The 25,373-nt window shown below is 30.2% G+C and overlaps 4 protein-coding genes and 1 pseudogene across 5 annotated transcripts; 4 read left to right on the top strand and 1 right to left on the bottom strand.

Annotated features, from left to right (window-relative positions):
* Nucleotides 1-1,595: 1,595 nt before the first annotated feature.
* Nucleotides 1,596-7,228, top strand: LOC130982918 (mitogen-activated protein kinase kinase kinase YODA-like). Of its 2 annotated transcripts, none has more exons than XM_057907059.1 (12): nt 1,596-1,860; nt 2,579-3,299; nt 3,438-4,172; nt 4,283-4,370; nt 4,503-4,565; nt 4,808-4,968; nt 5,078-5,153; nt 5,272-5,331; nt 5,417-5,524; nt 5,630-5,869; nt 5,982-6,073; nt 6,174-7,228. In XM_057907059.1, exons 2-12 carry the CDS (start codon nt 2,752-2,754, stop codon nt 6,595-6,597), a joined length of 2,595 nt encoding a protein of 864 aa, XP_057763042.1. In that variant the 5' UTR covers nt 1,596-1,860; nt 2,579-2,751; the 3' UTR covers nt 6,598-7,228. The 2 variants fall into 2 exon arrangements, with proteins under 2 accessions (XP_057763042.1, XP_057763043.1); XM_057907060.1 differs by lacking the exon at nt 1,596-1,860 and adding an exon at nt 2,158-2,363.
* A 919-nt stretch (nt 7,229-8,147) lies between these two features.
* On the top strand, nt 8,148-16,570 carry LOC130982438 (short-chain dehydrogenase TIC 32, chloroplastic-like; annotated as a pseudogene).
* Nucleotides 12,231-13,491, top strand: LOC130982436 (syntaxin-related protein KNOLLE-like). The gene is made up of 2 exons (XM_057906445.1): nt 12,231-12,293; nt 12,371-13,491. The coding sequence occupies exon 2, from the start codon at nt 12,381-12,383 to the stop codon at nt 13,326-13,328; it is 948 nt and encodes a 315-aa protein (XP_057762428.1). The 5' UTR covers nt 12,231-12,293; nt 12,371-12,380; the 3' UTR covers nt 13,329-13,491.
* Nucleotides 15,949-18,380, top strand: LOC130981526 (short-chain dehydrogenase TIC 32, chloroplastic-like). Its single transcript, XM_057905113.1, has 5 exons — nt 15,949-16,054; nt 16,340-16,409; nt 16,713-16,829; nt 17,899-17,977; nt 18,324-18,380. The coding sequence occupies exons 1-5, from the start codon at nt 15,949-15,951 to the stop codon at nt 18,378-18,380; spliced, it is 429 nt and encodes a 142-aa protein (XP_057761096.1).
* A 1,432-nt stretch (nt 18,381-19,812) lies between these two features.
* Nucleotides 19,813-24,813, bottom strand: LOC130982437 (short-chain dehydrogenase TIC 32, chloroplastic-like). Its single transcript, XM_057906446.1, has 8 exons — nt 24,616-24,813; nt 23,065-23,296; nt 22,882-22,961; nt 22,481-22,634; nt 21,628-21,706; nt 20,982-21,075; nt 20,765-20,811; nt 19,813-20,240 (listed from the first exon to the last, which is right to left on the bottom strand). Exons 1-8 carry the CDS (start codon nt 24,701-24,703, stop codon nt 20,079-20,081), a joined length of 936 nt encoding a protein of 311 aa, XP_057762429.1. The 5' UTR covers nt 24,704-24,813; the 3' UTR covers nt 19,813-20,078.
* Between the last annotated feature and the right edge of the window lie 560 nt (nt 24,814-25,373).

Below are 25,373 nucleotides of genomic sequence, written 5' to 3'. Positions count from 1 at the left end.
TGGACCTATATATATACACAATCAATTTAATAATAAGTACTTTTCATTGATTGTTGTAACATCCATATACACACTCAGAAATCATACCCCATTCATATACTTCCACATATATACTTTGATTTCCGGAGCTTCTATTCAAATATATAGTGCATGCATGTACGCAAGTTTTTCAAGCAAGCACTCTCAATTTACTTCTTGGAACGATAATTTTTTTAAGCTTCAAAAAATCCTTGAAATCATATATATATAGAGTTTGAGTTACGATTTTAGGAAGCCAATTTTGTCGGAAATAACTGCGTTTGTTTATGAAAACAGGACAGAATAAGACATTAAAAATAGGATAGGATAAGATATTGATGGATAGAGATATAAAATTTTGTATTTTTATATTCTGTTTAGTGATGAACTAGAATAAATTATGAAAGTCCAATTTTTTTTTCATTCAAAAAATTTGAGATGAAAAATATAATAATAAAAAATATAATTATAAAAAATTAACAAGAATAATGAAAGAAAAAATAAAAATAAATTGTATCTCTTATTAGTGTCTCTGTGTCTTTCCTATAAGAATAGACACAAAATACACTATTTCAACATCTCTGGATACATTGTTTCTGTTCATGTCTCTTCTATCAAACACGATTTTGTATCTTTGTATTCCTGTTTCAGTGTCCTGTCTTTATAAACAAACGCAGTCTTAAGGTCAGGGTTTGCATAATTTTTATATTCCTACGATAATCAAAGGAAATTTAATTTTATAAACGGTTTAAAATTTCAAATAATTTCTTATGATGCATGTAAGATCGATATGTATAATCTTTATTATTATTATTATTATTATTATTATTATTATTATTATTATTATTATTATTATTATTATTTAAAATATTTTTTGAATTAGTAAATAATATAATTTATTTTTAAACTCATTTTAAAAATATAAATCAATAATAAATTAGATATACTAACATATATATATATATAATGATATTTAGATTGATAAATATATCTGGCAAATATTTTGTTCCAATTTTATCATAGTTGCATATAAAAAAAAGTAAAAACTCAAGGTCCAAAAAATTGTGGTTAAAGTATAATTTTCTTTTTCTATGGTATTCTATGGGACGTCAAATAATGTTGACTTTGATGATTAAATTCATTTGGACACAATTTTTTTGAAGGAGATGCCTTTGAACTAACTAATCTTAGTACTCACCGGCTAAATATTAATAATTGAACAATAGTTATTATAAATATTCGAATTTAGTACCTTTAACTTATATATATTTTTAAAAAAAATTTAAACTATTAAATCATAATTATTTTTGTATTAATTCTTTTATATAAAAAAATGACCTGTTTAGATGCTAGTAGTCTAGTACAGATTAAAGTTGATGTAATGTGTAATAAACAAATTAAAGTAAAGAAAACTAGCATACTTCAAAATAATTTTTCAAATAAAATATATTTGAGGTGGGATGTAATAATTAGGGATTACTAAGAAAGGGGGAAAATGCAATAATTTGTTCCTCTTAATTAATCATTTCATTGTCACAAAAATTTTCTTTTTTTAATTAAGAATCAACGCTCGGAGACTCCATGTCTTAGCGAAGAGGAAAAAAAAACACTCTCTTTCTTTCTCTCTCTCTTTTCCGTACGCGATCTCTTTCACTGTCTTCCAATTTCCGAAGTCTTCACTCTCCACAACAAAACCCTTTCTCCATTTTGGGTTTTGTGTGTTTTCTTCTTCTGGCTTCTATCTTCAACTGCTTCACAAATGCAGGTTTTTTTTTTTTCAATTTTTTTTCTGCTTACTCAGATTTGAGCTGAACATCATACAGTGGGGGTGAGCAATTTGAAGTAAGCTTCTACCTTTATGTCATTTTGGGTCTCTCTTTTTGTTTTTAATTTCGGTGAATGATCAACTAAGTTAGATGATTTAACTATTTTTGTCTCTGCTCAATGAAGTGTATTGGTGGATCTGTGTTCTGTATGTGCTTAATGTTTTAACAGTGTGGTTCTCAGAGAACTTTGGGTAGTTCAAGTGACTGAATTTGAAAGTTTTAGTTTTTAGTTTGGTTTGTTGGTTGGGGGGAATGGGAATATGGGTATTGAAGTACATGCAATATGTGTGAAGATTAGTTTGATTGAGAGTTTGGTTTCTACTTTTGACATCTGAGTAAAATTTTTGTAGCCTTTAGTTTCTTCCATTTTTTGTGATAGAACCTTTTTTATTTAATTTTTATTTCTTATTAAGTTGGCATGTGGAGAATTTTAACTGATGCAAAGTAGTCAATGCTTCTGACTTAATAGGTCTTCCATGTTTTGGGCTAATTTCAGAATCTACATCTAAGATTGAGATGGTAGGGGTTGACACACTTATTTAGTTTACACTTTATATGGATTAGCAAGGCTAGATGTTATGGATCAAGTCTCAGTGTGTAAACACTGGACTGGTGTGGTTCTGATAACCTAGGACCAGTTATGCATGTATAGAATAATCAAGAACATGTTATTTAGTTTATGTTTTTTCCCCCTCTAGTAATTGGGTTTTGAAATGCATGCTTATTTGCTGCAGGTTTCCTTGAATCTATTTGCAGTTGTTAATTCACTCTAAACTAAGCTTTCGGAACCTTCTATTGGGAAACGGTTATGGTAGGGGCATAAGATTCCTAACTTCATCTAATGATGTGACACAATAGACTTGCTTAAGAAACCTGTTTGCCACATTGCAACATACTAAGTAGAAATATGCCTTCATGGTGGAAGTCATCAAAAGAAACGAAGAAGAAAACAGGTAAGGAAAGTTTTATCGACTCATTACAACGAAAATTTAAATCCCCATCTGAAGGTAAACTAGGCTCTAGATCTGGAGGATCTCGTAAACATTGTGATGACTCCATCTCTGAAAAGGGGGGTCAGTCTCCTGTTGGATCAAGATCTCCTTCACCTTCAAAAGTCGGAAGATGCCAAAGTTTTGCTGAAAGGCCTCTTTCTCAGCCACTACCACTTCCTAGCCTGCATCCATCAAATGTTAGCCGGGCAGATTCTGAAATTAGCATATTATCAAAATCAAAAACAGAAAAGGGGTCCAAGCCATCATTGTTTCTGCCCCTACCAAAACCTGCATGCATGCGTCGTAGGCTGAACCTTGCAGATTTGGATGGAGATCTGGGGCCTGCTTCAGTCTCTAGTGAGAGCTCTGCTGATAGTGATGAACCAACAGAATCGCGAAATCGTAGTCCTCTAGCAACTGATTCTGAGACCGGGACTAGAACCGCTGCGGGCAGTCCTTCCAGGTATACTCCACAAGCATTCATTATATTGTGCTTCTAGTATTCATACTTTGCTACATATACATGCCTATGTTATTTTTTAATTATTGTCACTAGAAATAGCTTTTTACAGTCATTGTACATGCTGGTCTGTTTTTGAAGCCTGATGCTCAAGGATCAATCTACTGTTTGCCAAGTAAATTCAAAAGAAACCAAAACACCAGCAAACATTCTTGGTAATCATATGACTTCTACTTCACCAAAACGGAGGCCATTAAGCAACCATGTTCCAAATCTGCAGATTCCTCCTCATGGTGCTTTCTGTAGTGCTCCCGACAGTTCCAGGTCGAGTCCATCTAGAAGTCCATTGAGAGCATTTGCCACCGAACAGGTGTTGAACTCTGCTTTTTGGGCTGGAAAGACAAATTCAGATGTCAATTTCCTTGGATCGGGACACTGCTCCAGTCCAGGTTCTGGTCATAATTCTGGCCATAATTCAATGGGAGGGGACATGTCAGGACAGTTATTTTGGCAACCAAGTAGGGGTAGCCCTGAGTATTCACCCGTACCAAGTCCTAGAATGACTAGTCCAGGTCCAAGCTCAAGAGTTCAGAGTGGAGCCGTCACACCTATTCATCCCAGGGCTGGGGGAACACCCACTGAATCACAGTCTGGATGGGCTGATGATGGAAAACAACAGAGTCATCGTTTGCCCCTTCCTCCTTTATCAGTTACCAATTCCTCTCCTTTCTCTCATTCAAATTCTACTGCAACATCTCCATCTCTGCCTAGAAGTCCTGGAAGAGCAGATAATCCAGTTAGCCCTGGCTCACGTTGGAAAAAGGGGAAGCTAATAGGCAGAGGCACCTTCGGACATGTCTATGTTGGCTTCAATAAGTATGTCCTTTGTGCCAATGTTATTAATTTCGTCTTAAACCAAATCATATATTTTTTGTTCCGTTCATGTGTAATAAAAATTGCATGATTATATTGTTTGGTCCTTGTAGGGAAAGTGGTGAAATGTGTGCAATGAAAGAGGTGACTCTATTTTCAGATGATGCCAAGTCTAAAGAAAGTGCTAAGCAATTAATGCAGGTAAACTGATTCCTCTTTAGATCTATCAAAATTCCATCCAAGGGAATAGTCCTTATTATCAATACAACTTTATACTATATCACATTCTAAATTTAATATATCTATCTAAATATAACTCCATCATTGTGGCAGGAAATTAATCTATTAAGCCGTTTACGGCATCCGAATATTGTACAGTATTATGGTTCTGAAACAGTAAGTATCAATTTCCTGTTTCTTTTAAATCACGAGTTTTATTCTAGCTTCCTGCAAATGATCATGGTTTATTTCGGATTCTGCAGACTATCTGTTTGTAATGTATGCACGATCATCTAGTTACAAGATTAATTTTCGCTTGTGGTTTACCACTGTACCTGACAACATAGTATTAGAAATTTGTTTGTAGTATTTATTTTTGTATTCTACTTATAAAAGCTACTATATCATCTATTAAACAGGTAGGTGACAAGCTTTACATATACCTGGAGTATGTATCAGGAGGCTCCATATATAAACTTCTTCAAGAGTATGGGCAATTCGGTGAACTAGCTATTCGAAGTTATACTCAACAAATTTTATCAGGACTTGCTTATTTACATGCTACAAACACTGTCCACAGGTGAAATAAGTCACTTGTTCATTTTCTATGTTTAAGTTGTACTGCTGCTGCGTCTGCATAATGGTATTTTCTGAAACCCCAATCTTTCTGCTGTTGAATTTGCACAAAGGGACATTAAAGGAGCAAATATATTGGTAGATCCCAATGGCCGGGTCAAGTTGGCAGACTTTGGCATGGCAAAGCATGTAAGCTTATAGGCAATAACAGATCATATTTTTTTCATTTATGCTATGTGAGGAAATTAGTTGCTATTTTGACAACCGGAGTTGCATGGTTTAACCTGTTCACTATTTCATTTCACAGATAACAGGGCAATCGTGTCCATTATCGTTCAAGGGAAGCCCTTATTGGATGGCGCCTGAGGTTGACATTTTCTCGAAGCTTTAGTTATTTGTAGACTCAATTAGTCCTGTTTTTGAGTCGGTATCTTTGCTTTCTTATTATGCAGGTTATAAAGAACTCTAAAGGTTACAACCTTGCTGTGGATATATGGAGTCTTGGATGCACCGTTTTGGAAATGGCTACAACGAAGCCTCCCTGGAGTCAATATGAAGGGGTGAGTAACTGTATGTCAATATATTTGAACTTTTAGTAACTTTTCACTTTATTATTATATGTATGGTTGATTTTTTATTATTGTATTTGCTTGTTAACATAACAGGTTGCTGCTATGTTTAAGATTGGTAATAGCAAGGAACTTCCTACCATCCCTGATAATCTTTCGAGTGAAGGAAAGGATTTCGTCATCAAATGTCTTCAACGAAATCCTCACAATCGCCCTTCAGCCCGCGAATTATTGGGCCATCCTTTTGTAAAATGTGCTGCTCCTTTGGAAAGACCTATTCTCAGCCCTCCAGCTTCAGACCTTGATTCTGGGATTGCACAAGCAACAAAATCTCTGGTACAGTAGTTAACTCCCGCAATAATCATTATTATTATGTCCTATCCTCATGGAGCTTTTGTCTTTTGCCTTATGATCATGGAAATTTCATACATTTGTGATAACTCTTCAGGGTATTGGTCAAGGAAGGAATCTCTCTACCTTGGATTCAGATAGACTTTCTGTTAATTCTTCTCGGGTTTTGAAAAATATTTCTCAAACAAGGTCTCTCTCTCTCTCTCTCTCTCTCTCTCTCTCACACACACACACACACACACACACAAGGCTGCTGATGATGGTATTAAATTATTTCATTGATTTTCAGTGACATCCATATTCAAAGAAATATATCTTGCCCTGTCTCTCCGATTGGAAGCCCACTTTTGAGGTCAAGGTCCCCACAGCCCATAAATGGAAGAATGTCTCCCTCTCCTATATCCAGCCCTCGGACTGCTTCTGGTGCATCGACCCCTCTTCATGGCGGTAGTGGTGCCCTTCCAGTTAGTAATCACTTAGTTTACTTTCAAGAGGGTCTTGGAAGCTTGCCCAAGTCCTCAAATGTTGACATTTTTCGAGGAATGCAAATGACATCACGCATTACATCTGAAGTGGTTCCCGCTGAAAATGATGTTCAGTCAGTCTTGGCGGCACGTGTTTGTCGGCAGCTGCTGGGGAATAATGGGAAGATGAATCCATCCTTTGATCTAAGTCCCAACTCCTCGATGATCGGCCGGCCGAATGGTTTATGACATTGGCATTTTCCAGAGCATATATAACAACTGAGCAATTGTTTTGAGGTTTGTCATAATACCTTTTGGTTTCATGGGCCTATTCATTGTTCTAATTGCTGAGGAATCAATTGTACAAAAGGGAGCCAAAGCATAAGAGAACTAATCCAATAGATATGAGTTCGGGTGGCGACAAACTGCGGCGGCATGTTGGATTAAGATCCTTTCAAGTGCCAAACTAATCCTAAAAAAGCATGAAACTTTCTTTGATTTATCCATACCAAGTGAAGCAAATGCTGACTAAGTGGCAAAGAGGAGCTTGTAGTTTTTATGTAGAATGTTTTAGATGCAACTTCTATGATTTGGGAAATGGCAGTTTTATTGATATTGTATATTATCTCAGGGGATGAGTTTTTGCTAATTATATGTATTAGTTCCTTCAGTTAAAGAATTCATGCAATGAGAATTGAGAAGTCTATAATTAAGAACATCATATTGAGGCTAAAAGAAGGAAAAAAAAGGTTAACGATAGACTAAATATTATGGGAGGTCAGGTATTGAATTGTTGTACAGAAGATGGAAATTTGAAGATGGAATTTTGTAGTATGATTCTGCATTTATTGCTGGGATGACAGGGATTTGTTATACTTTATCTTTTTAAGTTGCTGTCTCTGATAGTCTGATGCATTGTGATTGAATACTCTGCATTTATTGTGTTTAAAAAAAAAAGAGTGAAATGCAAGTGTATAATCTTAGAGTAAAATTACTGTGAATAATATAAACTTACTGTGAATATTATTACATGTAATAAAATTACTGTGAATATTATTCACAGTAATTCAAGTTTATTTTTACATGCAATTTCTAAATAAATTGTTTCCAAAAAATATCACTTAATTTTTTATTAAGTGATATTTTTTGGTTTCTTTTATCAATGATCACAAATTTTTAAGAAATAAAAAAGTAAAAACTTATATGCAATTGTTTTCATGTAAAATTAATAGTCAATAATCGATAAATAATAAATTAATCAAATCTATCAAATCATTTATGCTCTTAACTATTAACTTTTAATAAAAACAGCTAAATGTGAATTTTTACCAAATAAAAAATGTAGAAGTCAAATTTTAGTCCAAAGTTTTTACATGCAATTTCTAAATAATTATACGATTAAAAACAGTTGTTAGCTGAATTTATTCGGTCAATAATGTTATATGTGTTTGTGTGTGAATTGTGGATTTGTGATTCATGTTTGTTGAATTCATCGTGATGCTCAATTTGTGTTGGTGGTTGTTAGTGCTGCAACCAATTCAAATTGTGCATTTGTGTGTGATAGTAGTAGTAGTATATATTTAGGGAAAATAAGATGAAAATAATTTACATGATCTAAGTGAAATCATGTGTGTAACAGCCATTTATATAAAAACAATATCGAGATATGATCCTTGGTATATTATATTCTTTTTTTTGCTATCATGGATGAATTAAATATTATGCTCTATATGACTTTGGATGCAACATGCTAAAAGAACGGGACATGTTATTTGATGGTGGAGTTGGAAAGTGGAAACCTTAAGAAAATTTCTTTATTATATACTGTGTTTCGATGTCATTTTGGAAGCAGCATGAGAAATTGACTTGAAAAAGAACATAAACAATCAATCACGAAGGATGTGGCCGTTCAGCAGGAAAGGAGCTTCTGTTCCACTGCAGAGCAAGTTACCGATAGCATAGATGCCACTGGCCTCACTGCTATTATCACAGGTCTCTCTTTTCCTTTCTACTTATCTCTTCCAATACATGAAAAGAATCATGAATCTTGCCCTGAACATCACCTTTATTTTTTTGTTAACTAAGGCCTATGTTGAGTATGTAGAAATAAGAATTTCTTGCTTCACTAGAACTCAGTTAATATAGATTTAGCTATGACTATGTGCTGCACCTCAACTGTGCATTTTGGGTGCTGTTGGGCATTAACACAGGGACATCCAGTGGTATTGGCGCTGAAACTGCTCGTGGAGTCCATGTGACTATGGGGGTCAGAAATATAAATGCTGCTCAAGATGTCAAAGAAGCAATACTTAAGGAGATTCCCTCAGCCAGGATCGATGTTATGGAGTTGGATCTTAGTTCAATGGAATCTGTTAGGAAATTCGCATCAGAGTTTAATTGCTCTGGCCTTCCATTGAACATCCTAATGTAAGAAGAGTACTTGGTATCCGTTGTCTTTGTCAATGCATTTACATTAGATTTTCATTTTAGTAATGCGTTTTTGGTTTTGTTTACTTCTTGTGATTCCAAGAAACAATGCAGGAATCTTCGCAACCCCTTTTATGTTGTCTAAAGATAACATTGAACTACAATTTTCCAGATCTTAGATATGTTTAGTACTAGGATGTAGTTAAGAGTAATTGGTTAGAATTGATTAGTTACTTGGTTAGTATATGAAAGTAAGAAAGAAGGAAGAATTATTAATGTCTCCTCGACTGGTCACCAATACTTTAGATATAGCGAAGGAATACGTTTTGATAAAATTAATGATCAATCAAGGTAAGATGCTGTCCAAAAAGAATTCATGATAAATTAGGCTGACAATTTGTTTTCAATAGAACAGTGGTGTTTAAGTTCATGATATTCATTTTACAAGCATAGGATGTCAAATTACTTTGTATGGATTTGTTATTAAGATTTGACAAACTCCCACAAAGTATAGACTTTAATCTCATGTAGAATTAATAATAAAGGTTAAAGTTCATTATGGTTGCATTTTTTGGTTCAGTTACAAGAGTTGGATTGCATATGGACAATCAAAACTAGCTAACATTTTACACGCAAACGAACTTGCACTGCGTCTCAAGGTATGCTGACCTTTATTTAGTGATATATTAGTCACAATATTCAGCTGAAATGATTAATAGAATGCACTCCATAACTAAACCAGAATGCAAAATTATTTCTTATTATTGATGGCCATAATTAACATTAAACTAGTATTCTTTGTCCTTTTACTTGTGACATCTTGATCAGGAAGATGGGGTGAATATCACTGCAAATTCCGTTCATCCAGGAATAGTTGTCACCAATATTTTCCAGTCATAACAACATAGTGAATGGTAACAATTACATTGCATATTCATGTGATACTAAATGTTTTGTATATTCTTTCATTATGTGGAGGATTCCACTTCCCATTTTCCTTAAACATTTGTCTTCTCCAAAAGCCTCTCACTCCTCTAATCCTAGTTTTTTAATCATTTATGCAATCACTTTCTAATTTTTAAGGACATGTTTCTGTTTGATTCATGCAGGTGTGATGAACATGCTCGCGAGATGCGGGCTTAAAAATGTTAAGCAGGTAAGATAAACGAGTATGTTATGATTATGAATGTAGATATTGGAACTTTGTTGTGTTATTTGAATCCAAGAAAGGATTAAAACAAATTAAACATGAACAAGGTTTTGATCTGTTAGGGAGCAGCAACAATATGTTATTTGGCATTGCATCCACAAGTGAGTGGAATAAGTGGAGAGTTTTTTATGGATGGTTATGTGGCCAAAGCAAGCTCACAGGGAAGGGATATTGATTTGGCCAAGAAACTCTGGGATTATAGCATGAATTTGACCGAGCAGAATACATAGTTTCTCAAGTCCAATTAACCAGATTCTTAAGCACAGCATTGTCTAAACAGCAGAGGGAACTTCCAATGTTGGAGTTTATATCAAGGTGAGAATGCATTGCCGAATAACTGAAGAAGAGAAGCATTTCCTTGTGTATGGTATTTTTATGACTCTGCACAATAGAACTCAGCCAGTAGTGATAGAGTAGTTGACTAGTTAGTTATGATGCAACTAACTGCTGGTTCACTTAGTTTGTTGCAGCTAGATATTTAAGAGTTAGAGTTAATTAGCTTAACTTGTGTTAGAAGTTAACCACAGTTTGCTAACCATAGTTAGATGTTGTTACTGATTTTGTGTAACTGAATCAGTGGAGCTTCATCATTAATTCCATTCTCTCATTTTCTGATTTTTGCATGCCCTAACCGTTTCTCTCTCAACTCTCCTCTGCACTTAGAGCATGAGTTTTCAGTTACAGTGGATCTGGTTTATTTTGTTGGTGTTGTTGTGGATGCAATTTTTTTGTTATTGTGTGTGTAGTGATTTTGCTTTTCAATATGGATATGTTGGTTTTTTTATTAGTATTTTATGATGGGTAATTGACTAATTGTTTTGGTACCCTAAACATTGTCTAATTTTTTATAATGTATTATTTATACTCTCTATCTTATAATGTATTATTTATACTCTCTATCTTTCTCCTATAAAGTATTATTTTAATTTTTAATATTTAAATTAATTTTTTAATTTATTTTTTAATATTTTAAATAGCCTATTTTAATTTTAAAAAATTTTAAACAGATTTAATATTATTTTACTATTAAATCTAATTTAAATAATTAATAAGAAACTTTTATATTAATAATTATTAATAGATCAATTTTATTTACGTACTAAAATTTATTAATTTTTAAATATACTAGTTATTATGTCACATTTAACTTTGAAATAATACTAAATTCATTTAAAATTGAAAAAAAAATTAAATATTAAAAATTAAAATAATACTTTATAGAAAAAAATAGAGAGTATAAATAATACATTATAGGATAAAGTATTATTTTAATTTTTAATATTTAAATTAATTTTTTAATTTATTTTTTAATAATTTAAATAGCCTATTTTAATTTTAAAAAATTTTAAACAGATTTAATATTATTTTACTATTAAATCTAATTTAAATAATTAATAAGAAACTTTTATATTAATAATTATTAATAGATCAATTTTATTTACGTACTAAAATTAAATATTATATTAATTTTTAAATATACTAGTTATTATGTCACATTTAACTTTGAAATAATATTAAATTCATTTAAAATTGAAAAAAATTAAATATTAAAAATTAAATTAAAATTTAATTTAAATATTAAAATTATTAGAATTTTACAGGGAATTCAATTTAAATATTAATTTAATTTAATTTAATTCGAACTCATTTTTATAGGGAATTCACTTGTATTCGAACTCCCCTAAGCCACGTACTCCATGTAATTCGAATTGATATAATTCGAACCTTGCATGCCTAATTCGAATCTAATTGATTCGAACTACGTGGGAAGAGTATTTGGTCATAATTCGAATTCAATTCGAATTATGTGCAAAGCTAATTCGAATCCTATTGATTCGAATTATATAAAAATGTGTTCTGGTGGATTGATGTATCAAAATTTGTTTTGGCGGATTTGGGTAAAAATGAGCTCCCCTTGGCTCATTTAAGTTTTTTACCCGAAAAATAATATCGCCTGTAAACTAAAAAAGAAATCAAACTTTTAGAATGGACATTGAGTATTATAATGTTAAAATATTTATGGCGTAGTTTAATTTATAGAACTTAATTAGGCGAGATCTAATTAACAAGTGGGAGTTAAGACTTAAGCGCATAGAACACAAGTTAAACTGGGGATAAAAAAGGAAAAAAATACAACATTTGAAGAAAGAAAAAAATGTAGCCGTTGAATTGGGCAACGGCTCTATTGTTTCCTTATTAAACTATCCGTTACACTTTTGAATTCATAAAACACCCTTCACTTCTTCTTCTTCTTCAACAAACACACAGACATAACTTACCTTGCTACATTTCGTGCTTCAAATCTTAGGTATGTTTGTTTCAACTCACAATTTCGCCAACCTAAATTGTTGCAGAGAGTTCTGATTGGTGTTTGTGTTGTTGCAGGGAATCGAAAATGAACGACCTAATGACCAAGTCATTCACGAGCTACGTGGATCTGAAGAAAGCGGCAATGAAAGACGAATTGGACTTGGAAGCAGGGCAGGGAGTGGAGCTGAGCTCTTCCACCACTCACATGGACACGGACATGGGCCTGTTCTTGGAGGAAGCCGAGAAGGTGAAGACGGAGATGGCGAGCCTCCGCGAGATACTCGAGAGGCTCCAACAGGCCAACGAGGAGGGAAAATCACTCCACAAGCCCGACGCTCTGAAATCTCTAAGGACAAGAATCAATTCCGACATTGTGACGCTTCTGAAGAAGGCCCGGGCCATTAGAGCCCATCTGGAAGACATGGACAAAGCCAACTCCGCAAACAGGAGGCTCTCGGGACTCAAGGACGGGACCACAACCGCCATCTACCGTACTCGGATCGCGGTGACGAACGGGCTCCGGAAGAAGCTGAAAGAGCTGATGATGGAGTTCCAGGGGCTGAGGCAGAGGATGATGACAGAGTACAAGGAGACTGTTGGAAGAAGGTACTTCACGGTGACCGGTGAGTACCCGGACGAAGAGGTGATCGAGAAGATAATTTCGAATGGGGAAGAAGAGGAGTTCTTGGGGAAGGCGATTGGGGAGCATGGGAGGGGGAAAGTGATGGAAACGGTGGTTGAGATTCAGGACAGGCACGATGCGGCGAAAGAGATCGAGAAGAGCTTGCTTGAGTTGCATCAGGTGTTCTTGGACATGGCGGTTATGGTGGAGGCTCAAGGGGAGAAGATGGATGACATTGAGCACCACGTGATCCATGCTTCTCACTATGTTAAGGATGCTAACAAAGAACTTGTGAGCGCTAAAAAGTACCAGAGGAACAGTAGGAAGTGGCTCTGTATTGGGATCATTATTCTTCTCATCCTCATCCTTGTTATTGTCATTCCCATCGCCACCAGTTTCAGTAGCTCTTGAAGGGATCAACATTTCTCATGATTCTTGGTTTCTAGTTGCTGCAGAGTTGTACCCTACGACTCTCCTCCTTGTTTTCTGCCATTTGTTCATGTATTATGCTCATATCAGCTGAAATTAAGTTAGCTCCTTTTCTAAATGTTGAATGCTACCAACTGTGTTCTTAGATTCTGAAATTGTTACTACTTTGCTGGTCTTTTTAGATTCTTAAGCTGATATTGTTTTTGTCCTAATTCAAAGAATTCTTTGGATATGCAAATTTTTGGTAAGTTTTGGGGGAGAAGAATTCATAGATAGATACTTATAGAAAATTACTGTCTTTTAAAGTAGGCCTTGTGTCTGCTGGTGCATATTCAAAACAGTGTGAATTGAAAGCCTTAAAACAATGTTAGATCAGCTTAAATTGCCATACTTGGATTTATTATTATGCCTGTGAATTTTGAGAGGCTTAGCTTGCACAGATAAAAATATCTCTCCCTATAACAAATACCAGCGGTTGTAATTGCAAATAATGTTGCAAGTATAATAATAATTTCTGTAAAGTACCAAAAACCTAGTGACAGATTGCCTTCATCATTATCATCATTCATAGGCAACTTCTTGTTTATTTGGTTGACCAAATTTGTCTTGGAAAAAGATAGCTTCAATATTTATCCTTCAAACTATGCTATTTATCTTTATTCATAGATTTTATTTTTCTTAAAAAATACCCTTGTCATTTTGTTAAATTAAAAATTTATAAATGTCTGTTATTTAGCCTACTGTAACCGTATCTTTTAAAAGCAAACCTAGTGATTATAGTAAATTACTAAATTTTTATATCACTAACGAGTATTTGTCTCTTTTTCTTTCCACGTAGTTCGAATCAATTAGATTCGAATTAGGCATGCAAGGTTCGAATTATATCAATTCGAATTATATGGAGTACGTGGCTTAGGAGAGTTCAAATTGAGTTGATTCGAATTACAAGTGAATTCCCTATAAAAAGGAGTTCGAATTAAATTAAATTAAATTAATATTTAAATTGAATTCCCTGTAAAATTCTAATAATTTTAATATTTAAATTAAATTTTAATTTAATTTTTAATATTTAATTTTTTTTCAATTTTAAATGAATTTAGTATTATTTCAAAGTTAAATGTGACATAATAACTAGTATATTTAAAAATTAATATAATATTTAATTTTAGTACGTAAATAAAATTGATCTATTAATAATTATTAATATAAAAGTTTCTTATTAATTATTTAAATTAGATTTAATAGTAAAATAATATTAAATCTGTTTAAAAATTTTTAAAATTAAAATAGGCTATTTAAAATATTAAAAAATAAATTAAAAAATTAATTTAAATATTAAAAATTAAAATAATACTTTATAGGAGAAAGATAGAGAGTATAAATAATACATTATAAAATAAAGTTTGCTAACCATAGTTAGATGTTGTTACTGATTTTGTGTAACTGAATCAGTGGAGCTTCATCATTAATTCCATTCTCTCATTTTCTGATTTTTGCATGCCCTAACCGTTTCTCTCTCAACTCTCCTCTGCACTTAGAGCATGAGTTTTCAGTTACAGTGGATCTGGTTTATTTTGTTGGTGTTGTTGTGGATGCAATTTTTTTGTTATTGTGTGTGTAGTGATTTTGCTTTTCAATATGGATATGTTGGTTTTTTTATTAGTATTTTATGATGGGTAATTGACTAATTGTTTTGGTACCCTAAACATTGTCTAATTTGTTAAAAAAATATTAAATAGTTAATATTTATTAAGTATTGAATATTTAATTTTTTACCCTATAAAATAATTTTGGCAACTAAGGCACAAAAAATAAAAGACACTATAGAATTAGTCTTTATGATAAAAGTGTTATACATGAAATTTTGATATATTCGGATAAAAAGTGTGATGTGTTATTTTTCTTCTTAAATTACGAAAATATTTATATCATTAATAAAATTTGAAAACCAATTATATTTATGAGTGTAAGGACTGATAATATTATATAAAATTTGAAAATTTCTGTGTGTATATTCATAAATAAATAAAAGAATTGAAAAATAAATTTATTTTTTTATTTGTCATTATTTGAGTATTTTATATAATAGTTATCTTTTATACTAAAAAATATCATAAAATGAAAGAAGTAGATCTATATATTCGTAAATCATTTCTTAATCAATATTTAGAAACACGTTATACAGTAGGTTTGTAGAAAATACATTAGAATATTTATGTATAATATAATATTTACTATGTATTTTAAAATTAGACTAAATAATTCTATCAAAAGAATTTTATTAAATAATTTTAAACTACTTTAATTTTTTAACTCCAAAGAATATTTTTATATATATTTTTGTATTTTTTGGAGCACTGCGCGAATTTAAATCTGGTTATTAATAAAGTTTAAAATGCCTAAGTTACATACTTATTTAAAGTAGTTTAGAGTGCCTTCACTTTTGTTAGAATGTAATGATAATATGATACATTGATCATATTCAATGGTATAACCACTCATAATGGGACACGTCATTCTACCAGTTATATATTTTATTATTATATATTGTGTTGGCAGCAACATGAAAGTTGACTTGAGAGTTGAAAATTAGAAAAGAAGGATGTGGTTGATGAGCAGAAAAGGAGGATCTGGATTTTCATCATCTTCCACTGCAGAGCAAGTTACTCATTGCATTGATGCCACTGGCCGCACTGCTATTGTCACAGGTTTCTCTTTTCCTTAATCGTTTTTTTTTATGTATGATATTTGTTAGAGATATAACTATTTATTTGTTTAACTTAAGCATTTGGCAGAAGTCATATTCTGATATGATATTAGAATTTTTATAACTTAAAATTTAGAATTCGATTCTTATTCAAGGCAAATTATTAGAGAAAAAAAAAACTGCCTATACAACAATTCATGCCTACTCCTATCAGTATTATACTATTATATCATCAGATAATGACCTCAAATGTGCATTTTGGTTGCTGTTGGGCATTCTAATACAGGGGCAACCAGTGGTATTGGTGCTGAAACTGCTCGTGTTCTTGCTCTGCGTGGCGTGCATGTGATTATGGGGTCAGAAATATGAATGTTGCTCAAGATGTCAAAGAAGCAATCCTTAAGGAGATTCCCTGAGGCAAGATCGATGTTATGGAGTTGGATCTTAGCTCAATGGAATCTGTTTGGAAATTCGCATCGGAGTTTAATTCCTCTGGTCTTCCACTGAATATCCTGATGTAAGAAGAGTACTTTGTAATTTGGTATTCATTGTCTTTGTCAATGCACTTATCTGACATGTTTCAATCTTTCAATTATATTTTGAGTTTAGTCACGCCCTTGTGGTTTGTTTGCTGCTTGTGTTTCTAAGAAACAATGCAGGAATTCTCGCCCTTTTATGTTGTCTAAAGACAACATTGAACTACAGTTCGCCACAAACCATTTGGGTAATGCATGTGGAACATTAACCTACAATTTTTCTGGTCTTAGATATGTTTGGTACCAAGATGTAGTTAAGAGTAATGCTCTGAGAGTTACCTGAAATTGGATTGCTTTTCGCCTTAGATGTGAGGTCCAAACTTTTTTAGGGACTCTTTTAGGGACAGTGTGAATGTCGAGGGCCGCCGTCTCCCCACCTCTTCACAAGGAATTCGGATGGCAACCCTCAGCATTTACACAAGTTGGACACCGCCCCGGAGTTGGACCTTACGTCTAGGCCTAAAAGTAATCCAATTTCAAATAATCCTCTGAACATTGGGTATGAATAAATACTTAGTTGATTACAATTGATTAGTTACTTGGTTAGTATAAGTAGAGTAATAAGACAATGAGAAGTATATTTAGTCATTTTAATCCTTTTGTTTATGTTAACATACTTGAGCACGTCATTTTTTGTTAACAAATCTTTGTTAAATACAATGAAAAAAACTGCATATGAAAGTAAGAAAGAAGGAAGAATCATTAATGTTTCCTCAGAAGGTCACTGATATTTTTGGAATTTAGATCCTCTAAATTTTAGATTTTCACTTTAGAAAATAAAGTGACATTTCTCATCATTGAATGTTTTTTCTCTTATGTTTTTTTTGTCCCACCTATGAAATAAATAGTGATAGATCATACTTTATTCTAAAAAGTGAAATTTAAAATTTTGAGGATTCAAATCCGTACTTTTGTTTTCAATGGACAGCAGTTTTTGATAGGCAACAAATCCTTGTATTAGAAGTTTAGAACACTTATTTGATTTCCTTTAAAAAAATTGTTTTCTACATAATAGAAAATGGGCATAAAACAGTCCAAAATTACTTTAGTTTACATTGTTTAATTACTGGAATAATTGTTTTTTTAGAAGAGTATAGGTAGATAATAAAAATACTAAACAATGTGAATAATAAATATATTGGATGTTTAATTCACTAGGTGTACGAATGATTATCTTAATATTAAGATTTAAGTGAATAATTCGAAGTGTAATGTATTTTTACTTTATTGAACCAATTTTAAAGTTCATTATTTATATTGTTCACAAAATCATTATCTACCCTAACAAATTCCTTATTTTTTTATACAGTTACCATAGTTGGCTGGCATATAGACAATCCAAGCTTGCTAACATTTTACACGCAAATGAACTTGCAAGGCGTCTCAAGGTATGCTTACATTAATTATAGTAATATAATAGTCAAATTATTCTGGTCAAGTAATTAATAGAATGTACTCCCTATTTAAATGAAAAATTTAAATCCTCTAAATTTTAAATTTTATTTTAGAGAATAAAATATGATCTCTCATTATTTATTTTATAAGTAAAATTAAGAAAAATTATGAGAGAGAAATTATTTAAAAGTAAGATATCACAATTTATCTTTTAAAGTAAAAATTCAAAATTTAAACGATCTAAATTCCTTAATGAAAATGCAAATTTGTTGCTCGTTATTGATTGCCCGTGTTCCACATGTATTCTTTGACTTAAATGACTTGCTGCATTTTGATCAGGGGGATGGGGGTGAATATTACCGCAAATTCCCTTCCTCCAGGAGCAGTTTTCATTAATATTTTCCGTCGTATCAGTGTAGTGAAGGTAACAATTACATTGCACTGTTCTCATTCTCATGTGATACTAAATGTTTTGTATATTCTTTCATTACGCGGAGAATTTCGCTTAATCTTTAACAATTTGTCGGAAATGCGTCTTTTGAATTTAACTATATATATTACTAATTATTCATACAAAAAATTATCTAAAATAATTTATATAATTAAATATCATTAAAAACATTGAACAAAATACTTAACTCTACATCAATAGTTATAATCCAACACAACTCTATTTTTCAAGACATTATTTTATGCAATCACTTTAAATGCATATAATGTGGCTTGCTAATCTTTAAGACTTTAACGACACAAATATTTGGTTAAAAAAAATCAAAAATAGTTAAAATTTATTTTATTTAATATTTATTAATTTTTAAAATTAATAAGGCAAGTTTAAGTTTTTTTTGTCTTTCTAATATTATCGTTAATACTGACATAAAAATAATTAATTCACCAACACTAATTTGCTGCGAGAACATATAAAAATTTATTGTCTATTTTTTTATGTAAAATATGATAAAAGTAATGATATAATTTCGAGAGCTCCAACGTGACAAGTTGGATTTTTTATCATTTTCATGTGTTTATATATAAATAGCTAAATTTTTTTATGTTTATAAATTTGGTGTCAAATTTGTCAAATTTATTTTTTATGATAAATTTTAAATATTAATATTTATTCTTTTTTAATAAATTAGGGCAAAACTATGTACAGACATCATAGTAAGTAGGATATAAATGTTATTATTTGTCAACTAAGTTTAAATTTTTCGTTTACTTTCAGCAATTCAGTTTGAATTTCTTTATTCATAATTTAATTGTAATAATGGTGGTTAAAATGTCATCTATTCTCTCTTTTTCTCGAATTCCATCTCTTATTTAAATGAATAAATGAATCAACACTTAATCAACTCAAGTTAGTTATTATTTAATCTTTTTGTTGGTTAAAAATGGATGCAATGTCATAATTCATAACAACAAATGGAGTTAAAATATTATATCTTACGGAGATTTTTTTTAAGATATTTATTGAGCCATTATATTTGTATATATAGCACATAATTTTTTTTGTATTATAGCCGTATTTAAATATACCATAAATACAAAAAATTAGAAATATTTTATAATCTACTATTAAAATTTGATTTTTACTATATTAAATAAAAATTAAAAAAAATAGACATAAGAATAAGTTTCAAATATATCTAGCAATTTTTTTAAAAAATGTTAAAGGACCAACAGAATTTATTATTTTTTATTCGTAGTTAATTATCAATATTTAAAAAAAATAGAATAAAAATATATTGTTGGATTACTAAATTAAATTAATAACTAAAAATGATAACCAAAAACAATAAATTCTAATGTTCTTTGAATATTTCTTATTCCTTAGTTCAAAAGATAAAGGATGAATGGATAGTAGTTCAGCCATTTTATTGTTTTACTCACAAAAATTATTGATCACGCTAATTCTTTTACTCACAAAAATTAGGTGAATCGAATTTTTGTGTTTTGTTTTCAGATGTAAACATTATTTTTCACATTATTTTCTTTTTAAATACTTATAGAAAATAAAAAAATTTATTGAAAAATAAAGGATCCCACCTAAAACTCCTTGAAACTAAATTGGAGATAGGTACTCTACTGATGATCTCATTGATGAGTTAATTTCATGGATAAATCCCAGAGTTTCTTGGCCATAAAAGTGTCAGTTCCATGGGTGCTTGGGTTGCACACATTACAATCTGAGAAATATTGGCCACTAATTCCCCTCACTTGTGGATGCAATGCTACATAGCATGTTGTTGCTGCTCCCTACAATAACTCCCAAATCCAAGATTAATTAGATAATTAAGGTTTAATACCTGATGAAATTTATTTAAAAAAGAACTTGCTTTAATTTTCTTAGAGAATTAATTGACCATGTTAAAAATCTTTTCACCAATTGTTAATAAAGTTTAGAGTGCCAAATAAACTTGCATATTTAAAAGTTCTTAGTAGTCTATTTATTTTTGTTAATGTAGGACTGTAAATTAAAATTATAACCATGTTACGAGTACATCAAGATTAGTCATTAAAATCAATTACTAATATAAAATACATATTGAAATATAAAGTATATAAAAATAAATTAAATAATACATCTATTTATATATAAATACATGATAATTAATTTTAATAATTATTTTTAATATATAAATAATATATTTGTTAAAATTAAAGGAATAAAATACAAGTAACTGTTTGTAAACTCTTATTTGTTTCTTATTTTCTTCTACCTATGTTGCCCCTGAACTTCATTTAGACCTTAATGGCTTAAATAATTAAATGTAACTTACTTGCTGGAGGGTTTTAATCTCATATTTCCCAAGAGAATTAATTAGCTCTGCATGAGTCAAACAAACCAAAACTATAAAATACATAGTAACATAAATTTTGCAATAATATAGGGTGTTGGATTATGTAGAATATTTCATTTAGGATCATAAATGATGCAATTTACATAATTCTATGACAGAACACAAGTTCACATGAATAGTGCAATGTGGTAGTTACCAGCTGGTATAGAATCAACAAGATGAGGATCTAAAATATTGGTGACAATAGCTCCCGGATGAAGAGAATTAGCAGTTATATCTATCCCTTCTTCCTGGTCAAGATGCAAAAGTTGATATTAAATACATCAAATAAACATAGAGATATTAGAGTTTTTTCTATATTTTGCATCAAATTTGAATAGGTTTTTTTATTTGTCTTGTGATAAAATTATTTATTTAGATCAACAGAGATCGAATTTAGAATTTTTTTATTATAAAAATTATAATATTACATCATAAAATTATTTATTTTAAATTAAATTTATAAAAAAATACACATAATTATATTTTTAATACCGTACACCGACCGAGACAGATCCATTGTACAGGTATGCATGGTGTACAAAGGGAAATAAATATACAAAATATTTTTTTCTATAAAATAATATATTAAAAAAATATTATAAATTATCAAAATTTATTATTTTTTATTATTATTTAATTATTAATTTAATTTTTTTAGTCTAATTTTTTTGTTTAATAATCTAACAACATATTTTATTTTATACTTTTAAATATTTATAGCTAAGTAATAACAAAAAATAATAAATCTTGATGATTCTCTAACATTTTTCGTATATTAATTAATAATATAGCATATATACCTTAAGACGTGTTGCAAGCTCATTGGCATGTAATATGTTGGCAAGCTTTGATTGGCCATATGCAAACCACATGTTGTAACTATACAGAACAAATCAAACATATATTCTCTAAAATTTTAATTGTTTTTATTTAGTCTTTAAATTTAAAAGAGAAGTGCTAAAAAATCAGTAGATTTTGTGATTTATAATCATCAATTAGTCATTAATAGTATTTTTAATAGGATGAAATTTCATCTAATGATAAAAAATTATTCATTTTTCTAAATGTTGACCAAATTTTAATAAAAGTGCTGGTTTCCTAGACTTTTTCAATTTAAAAATATAACTCACATTAGTCATTAGAATAATTTTTGACACAAAAACTTTAATGAAATACTGACATGAACAACCAAATGTCATGCTGAAACTTATAAAACTATATCGTTTTGGTTTTGGTGTTCAAATAACCCAAAAACAACACCAAATCACTTGTTTTAGGAGAAATTTTTTTAATAAAGATCACTTATGATTTTCTTGGAGCTATTTGAGTACCAAAACAAAAATGACATCATTTTACAGAATCAAACGCGATATCTAGTTGTCCACCTTAGCGTTTTGTTAATGTTTGTGAGTAAAAAATTATTATAAAAACTAACATCATGAGTCACATTCTTTAAGTTTGAAAATTAAATAGAGACTATTAAAATTTTAAACACTAATTGAAACTCACCTGTAAATCAAAAGACCAACTCGAATATTATCTTAATTCTACCTTAATCTATAATTAGCTATATCCATTAATTAAGTAATGTGACAAACTCCACTATAATTTAACTTTGTAAATATATTTAGGCCAAATCTTATTATTAATTACCTTGATTTATCATTGTTTGTATCAAATTGAATTCCTTCGGGATATGTGTATCGGTGACCGTCCGAGGAGATATTAATTATTCTTCCTTCTTTCTTACTTTCATAAGCTGTTTTCTTCATGGTATCTAACAAAAGATTTGTCAAAAGAAAATGACCTGCATAATTAAAAAGAAAAAGAAATGTAAGAGCATTCATAATCCTAATTTACCAAATATAAAAAACATTCAATCCAGTTATAATTGAGATTTTACGTAAAACTAAAAACTTAAAATATGAAATCATAAAATCGTCCTCTCTTCTAATAAAAATTATTAGAATCACTTGACTTAAATAAAATCATATCAAACTATTTTAAGAGTTGAATTGAGACTTTTAATTATGATGAATATATTTTACACGCACCTATATGATTTGTGGCAAATTGTAGTTCAATGTTGTCTTTGGACAGAGTAAAAGGAGTTGCCAGAATTGCTGCATTGTTTCTAAGAATTACAACAAACAAATGAAGCAAAAAAAGACAAACATGACTACTCATATGAAAGAATTATATATGTGAATCCAATGTTATGATGTTAGTGTTCATACATTAGGATGTTGAGTGGGAGACCAGAGGAATTGAAATCTGACACAAATTTGCGGACAGATTCCATTGAACTAAGGTCTAATTCCATGGCATCGACCTTGGCTGTTGGAATCTCCTTAAGAATTGCTTCTTTGACATCTTTTGCAGCGTTCATGTTTCTCACCGCCATTATCACGTGCACACCACGCAGAGCAAGAACTCTTGCAGTTTCTACGCCAATGCCTCTTGTTGTTCCTGTTTTTACAATTATCATTTGAACCCAAAAAAAAAAAAAAATTATGAAAACTCACCTACCTACAGTTGTTTTAATCTAAAATTACTAGCAAAGAGTCCGATCATTTAATATATTTAACTAAATATTTATTTAAAAAATTTTAATTATCAACTTCACATCGATTATCAATTTTAGATAGGTTTAATTACTTTATTGGTCCCTATAGTTTCGTGAAATCTTTAATTAGGTCCTTATACTTTTTTTTTTTAATTGGGTCCCTGTACCAATTTTTTTTTTCAATTATAGTAATTGGCTTAATTTTATAGGGATCCAACTAAAAAAAAGAATTAGTACAAGGATCTAAATAAAAGAAAAAAAAAGTGTAGAGATCGAATTAAAAAAAAATTTTAGTGCAAGGACTCAATTAAAAGAAAAAAAAATATAAAGACCTAATAGAGACCAACAGAATAATTAAACCTTTTATATAAAAACTGGATGTAAGTATTTACTAAAAAAAATTGTAACAAAATTTGGATAGGAGATTAAGAGAGTTTACTAGTGTTAACTGTTAACAATTAAAATACAAATTACTCTAGTCAACTTGGATGATATCAATATTACACATCATAATATTTTTCAATTTGTAAAATTATTGATTAATAGTCAAATTAGTTTTAAAAAATTACATATGAATTAATTTAATTTAATTTAAGATTTTAATTTAATTCTTAAAAAATGATAATGTGGATTAATTTAGTCTTTTTGTTAATATTTTGCGGACAAATTGACTTATACATCGTTTTTTCAAAATTCATTTTAAATATTGACCCATAAAACTACAAACTAATATCCCATAAAGTGTAATAACTATTATTTATATTCAATATCTTTATCTTGAAAAATAATTAGAAATTCTAATTCATTTTTTAATTAATTTTTAACTTTTAAATAAAAAGATTTTGAATTTTTGTTTTTTGATATTTTTTAAAAATAAAATATATATTTAAATTTTTACTATTAAAAATTTAAGAAAATGTATTAATTAAGACTTTTAATCATTACTGATATTTTAAGGTAGCCTTAGCCCTTAGGTATAGCAAATAAAAAAGTTTTAGATATAATATCACATGATTTTTAAGAAAAGTCAAAATTAGACAATAGGGGCAGGGTAATAAGCTATCCTAGCTTAGGGAGACAAAATCTTTTGACCCAAAAGTGAAAATATGAAAACTTTAATATATTCAGGAAGAAATTAAAGAAGAAAAGAATGGAAGTCACAATTTTACATTAGTAATAAGAGAAGTTAAATAATAAATTAAGTATATATATATACATAAACCTGTGACAATAGCAGTGAGGCCAACCCCATCGATTCCATGAGTAACTTCTTCAGCAGTTGAAGAAGCTGAGAATCCAGAAGAACACATTATATTTAATTTGATGAGTAACTCTTTCACTCACTCTGTGACTGTGGTTGATACTTTTGATAGTGTGTGTTGGGAGTGATGCATGTTATATATCACTTTGTCACATGCCGTCTTTGGATACCATCCTTAAATCATTGCTCTTAGTCTATCATTTTAATTATATTCTTTAGCCGGCTAAATTAAACCATACACTTTATGGTCAATATTTGAGATTAATACTTAATAAGATTATTAATGGGGTCCTAAAATATTAACTTTTTTTTCTCCAATGAGTGTGTATAGAGTGTTACTAAACAAAATTTCAGATGTGGACTTATGAACTATGTTTTTGTTGTCTCTACTCATTTGAACATATTACAACAAGCATCACAAATAATTGGTCATACACACACGCAAGCAAGTGCTTATTTAGGGTAGTATCATACACTAAAAACAAACAATTTACTTTTTAACAAATTTTAATTAATAATAAATTAAATTTTTGCATCCGGTCCTTTTATTAGAATTTAAGAAAAAACACCTGTATGAAAGAATAGGATGAAAACTAATTTAGCTAAATTTGTTAGCTCAAAATTGTCCAATAAAATAAAGGACTTTGCTAGCTATACAATGATTTTTGTGAACAATATGTTCTAAAATTAGCTCAATAAAATAAAAACACACTACACCC

Source organism: Arachis stenosperma, chromosome 5 (assembly GCF_014773155.1).
Source record: "Arachis stenosperma cultivar V10309 chromosome 5, arast.V10309.gnm1.PFL2, whole genome shotgun sequence".
NCBI classification, from domain to species: Eukaryota; Viridiplantae; Streptophyta; class Magnoliopsida; order Fabales; family Fabaceae; genus Arachis; species Arachis stenosperma.
The sequence above is the reverse complement of the archived record's forward strand: the minus strand, read 5'-3'. Positions and strand labels throughout refer to the sequence as shown.

Coding starts and splice junctions, on each gene's coding strand:
- LOC130982918 (XM_057907059.1), top strand. CDS start 2,752: ATGCCTTCATGGTGGAAGTCATCAAAAGAAACGAAGAAGAAAACAGGT. Junction 4,969..5,077: donor GCTACAAACACTGTCCACAG/GTGAAATAAGTC, acceptor ATTTGCACAAAG/GGACATTAAAGGAGCAAATA. Junction 5,525..5,629: donor CCTGGAGTCAATATGAAGGG/GTGAGTAACTGT, acceptor TTAACATAACAG/GTTGCTGCTATGTTTAAGAT.
- LOC130982436 (XM_057906445.1), top strand. CDS start 12,381: ATGAACGACCTAATGACCAAGTCATTCACGAGCTACGTGGATCTGAAG.
- LOC130981526 (XM_057905113.1), top strand. CDS start 15,949: ATGTGGTTGATGAGCAGAAAAGGAGGATCTGGATTTTCATCATCTTCC. Junction 16,055..16,339: donor CCGCACTGCTATTGTCACAG/GTTTCTCTTTTC, acceptor ATTCTAATACAG/GGGCAACCAGTGGTATTGGT. Junction 16,830..17,898: donor TCTGGTCTTAGATATGTTTG/GTACCAAGATGT, acceptor TTTTTTATACAG/TTACCATAGTTGGCTGGCAT.
- LOC130982437 (XM_057906446.1), bottom strand. CDS start 24,703: ATGTGTTCTTCTGGATTCTCAGCTTCTTCAACTGCTGAAGAAGTTACT. Junction 21,076..21,627: donor AGCTTGCAACACGTCTTAAG/GTATATATGCTA, acceptor CATCTTGACCAG/GAAGAAGGGATAGATATAAC. Junction 20,812..20,981: donor TGTTGATTCTATACCAGCTG/GTAACTACCACA, acceptor TGACTCATGCAG/AGCTAATTAATTCTCTTGGG.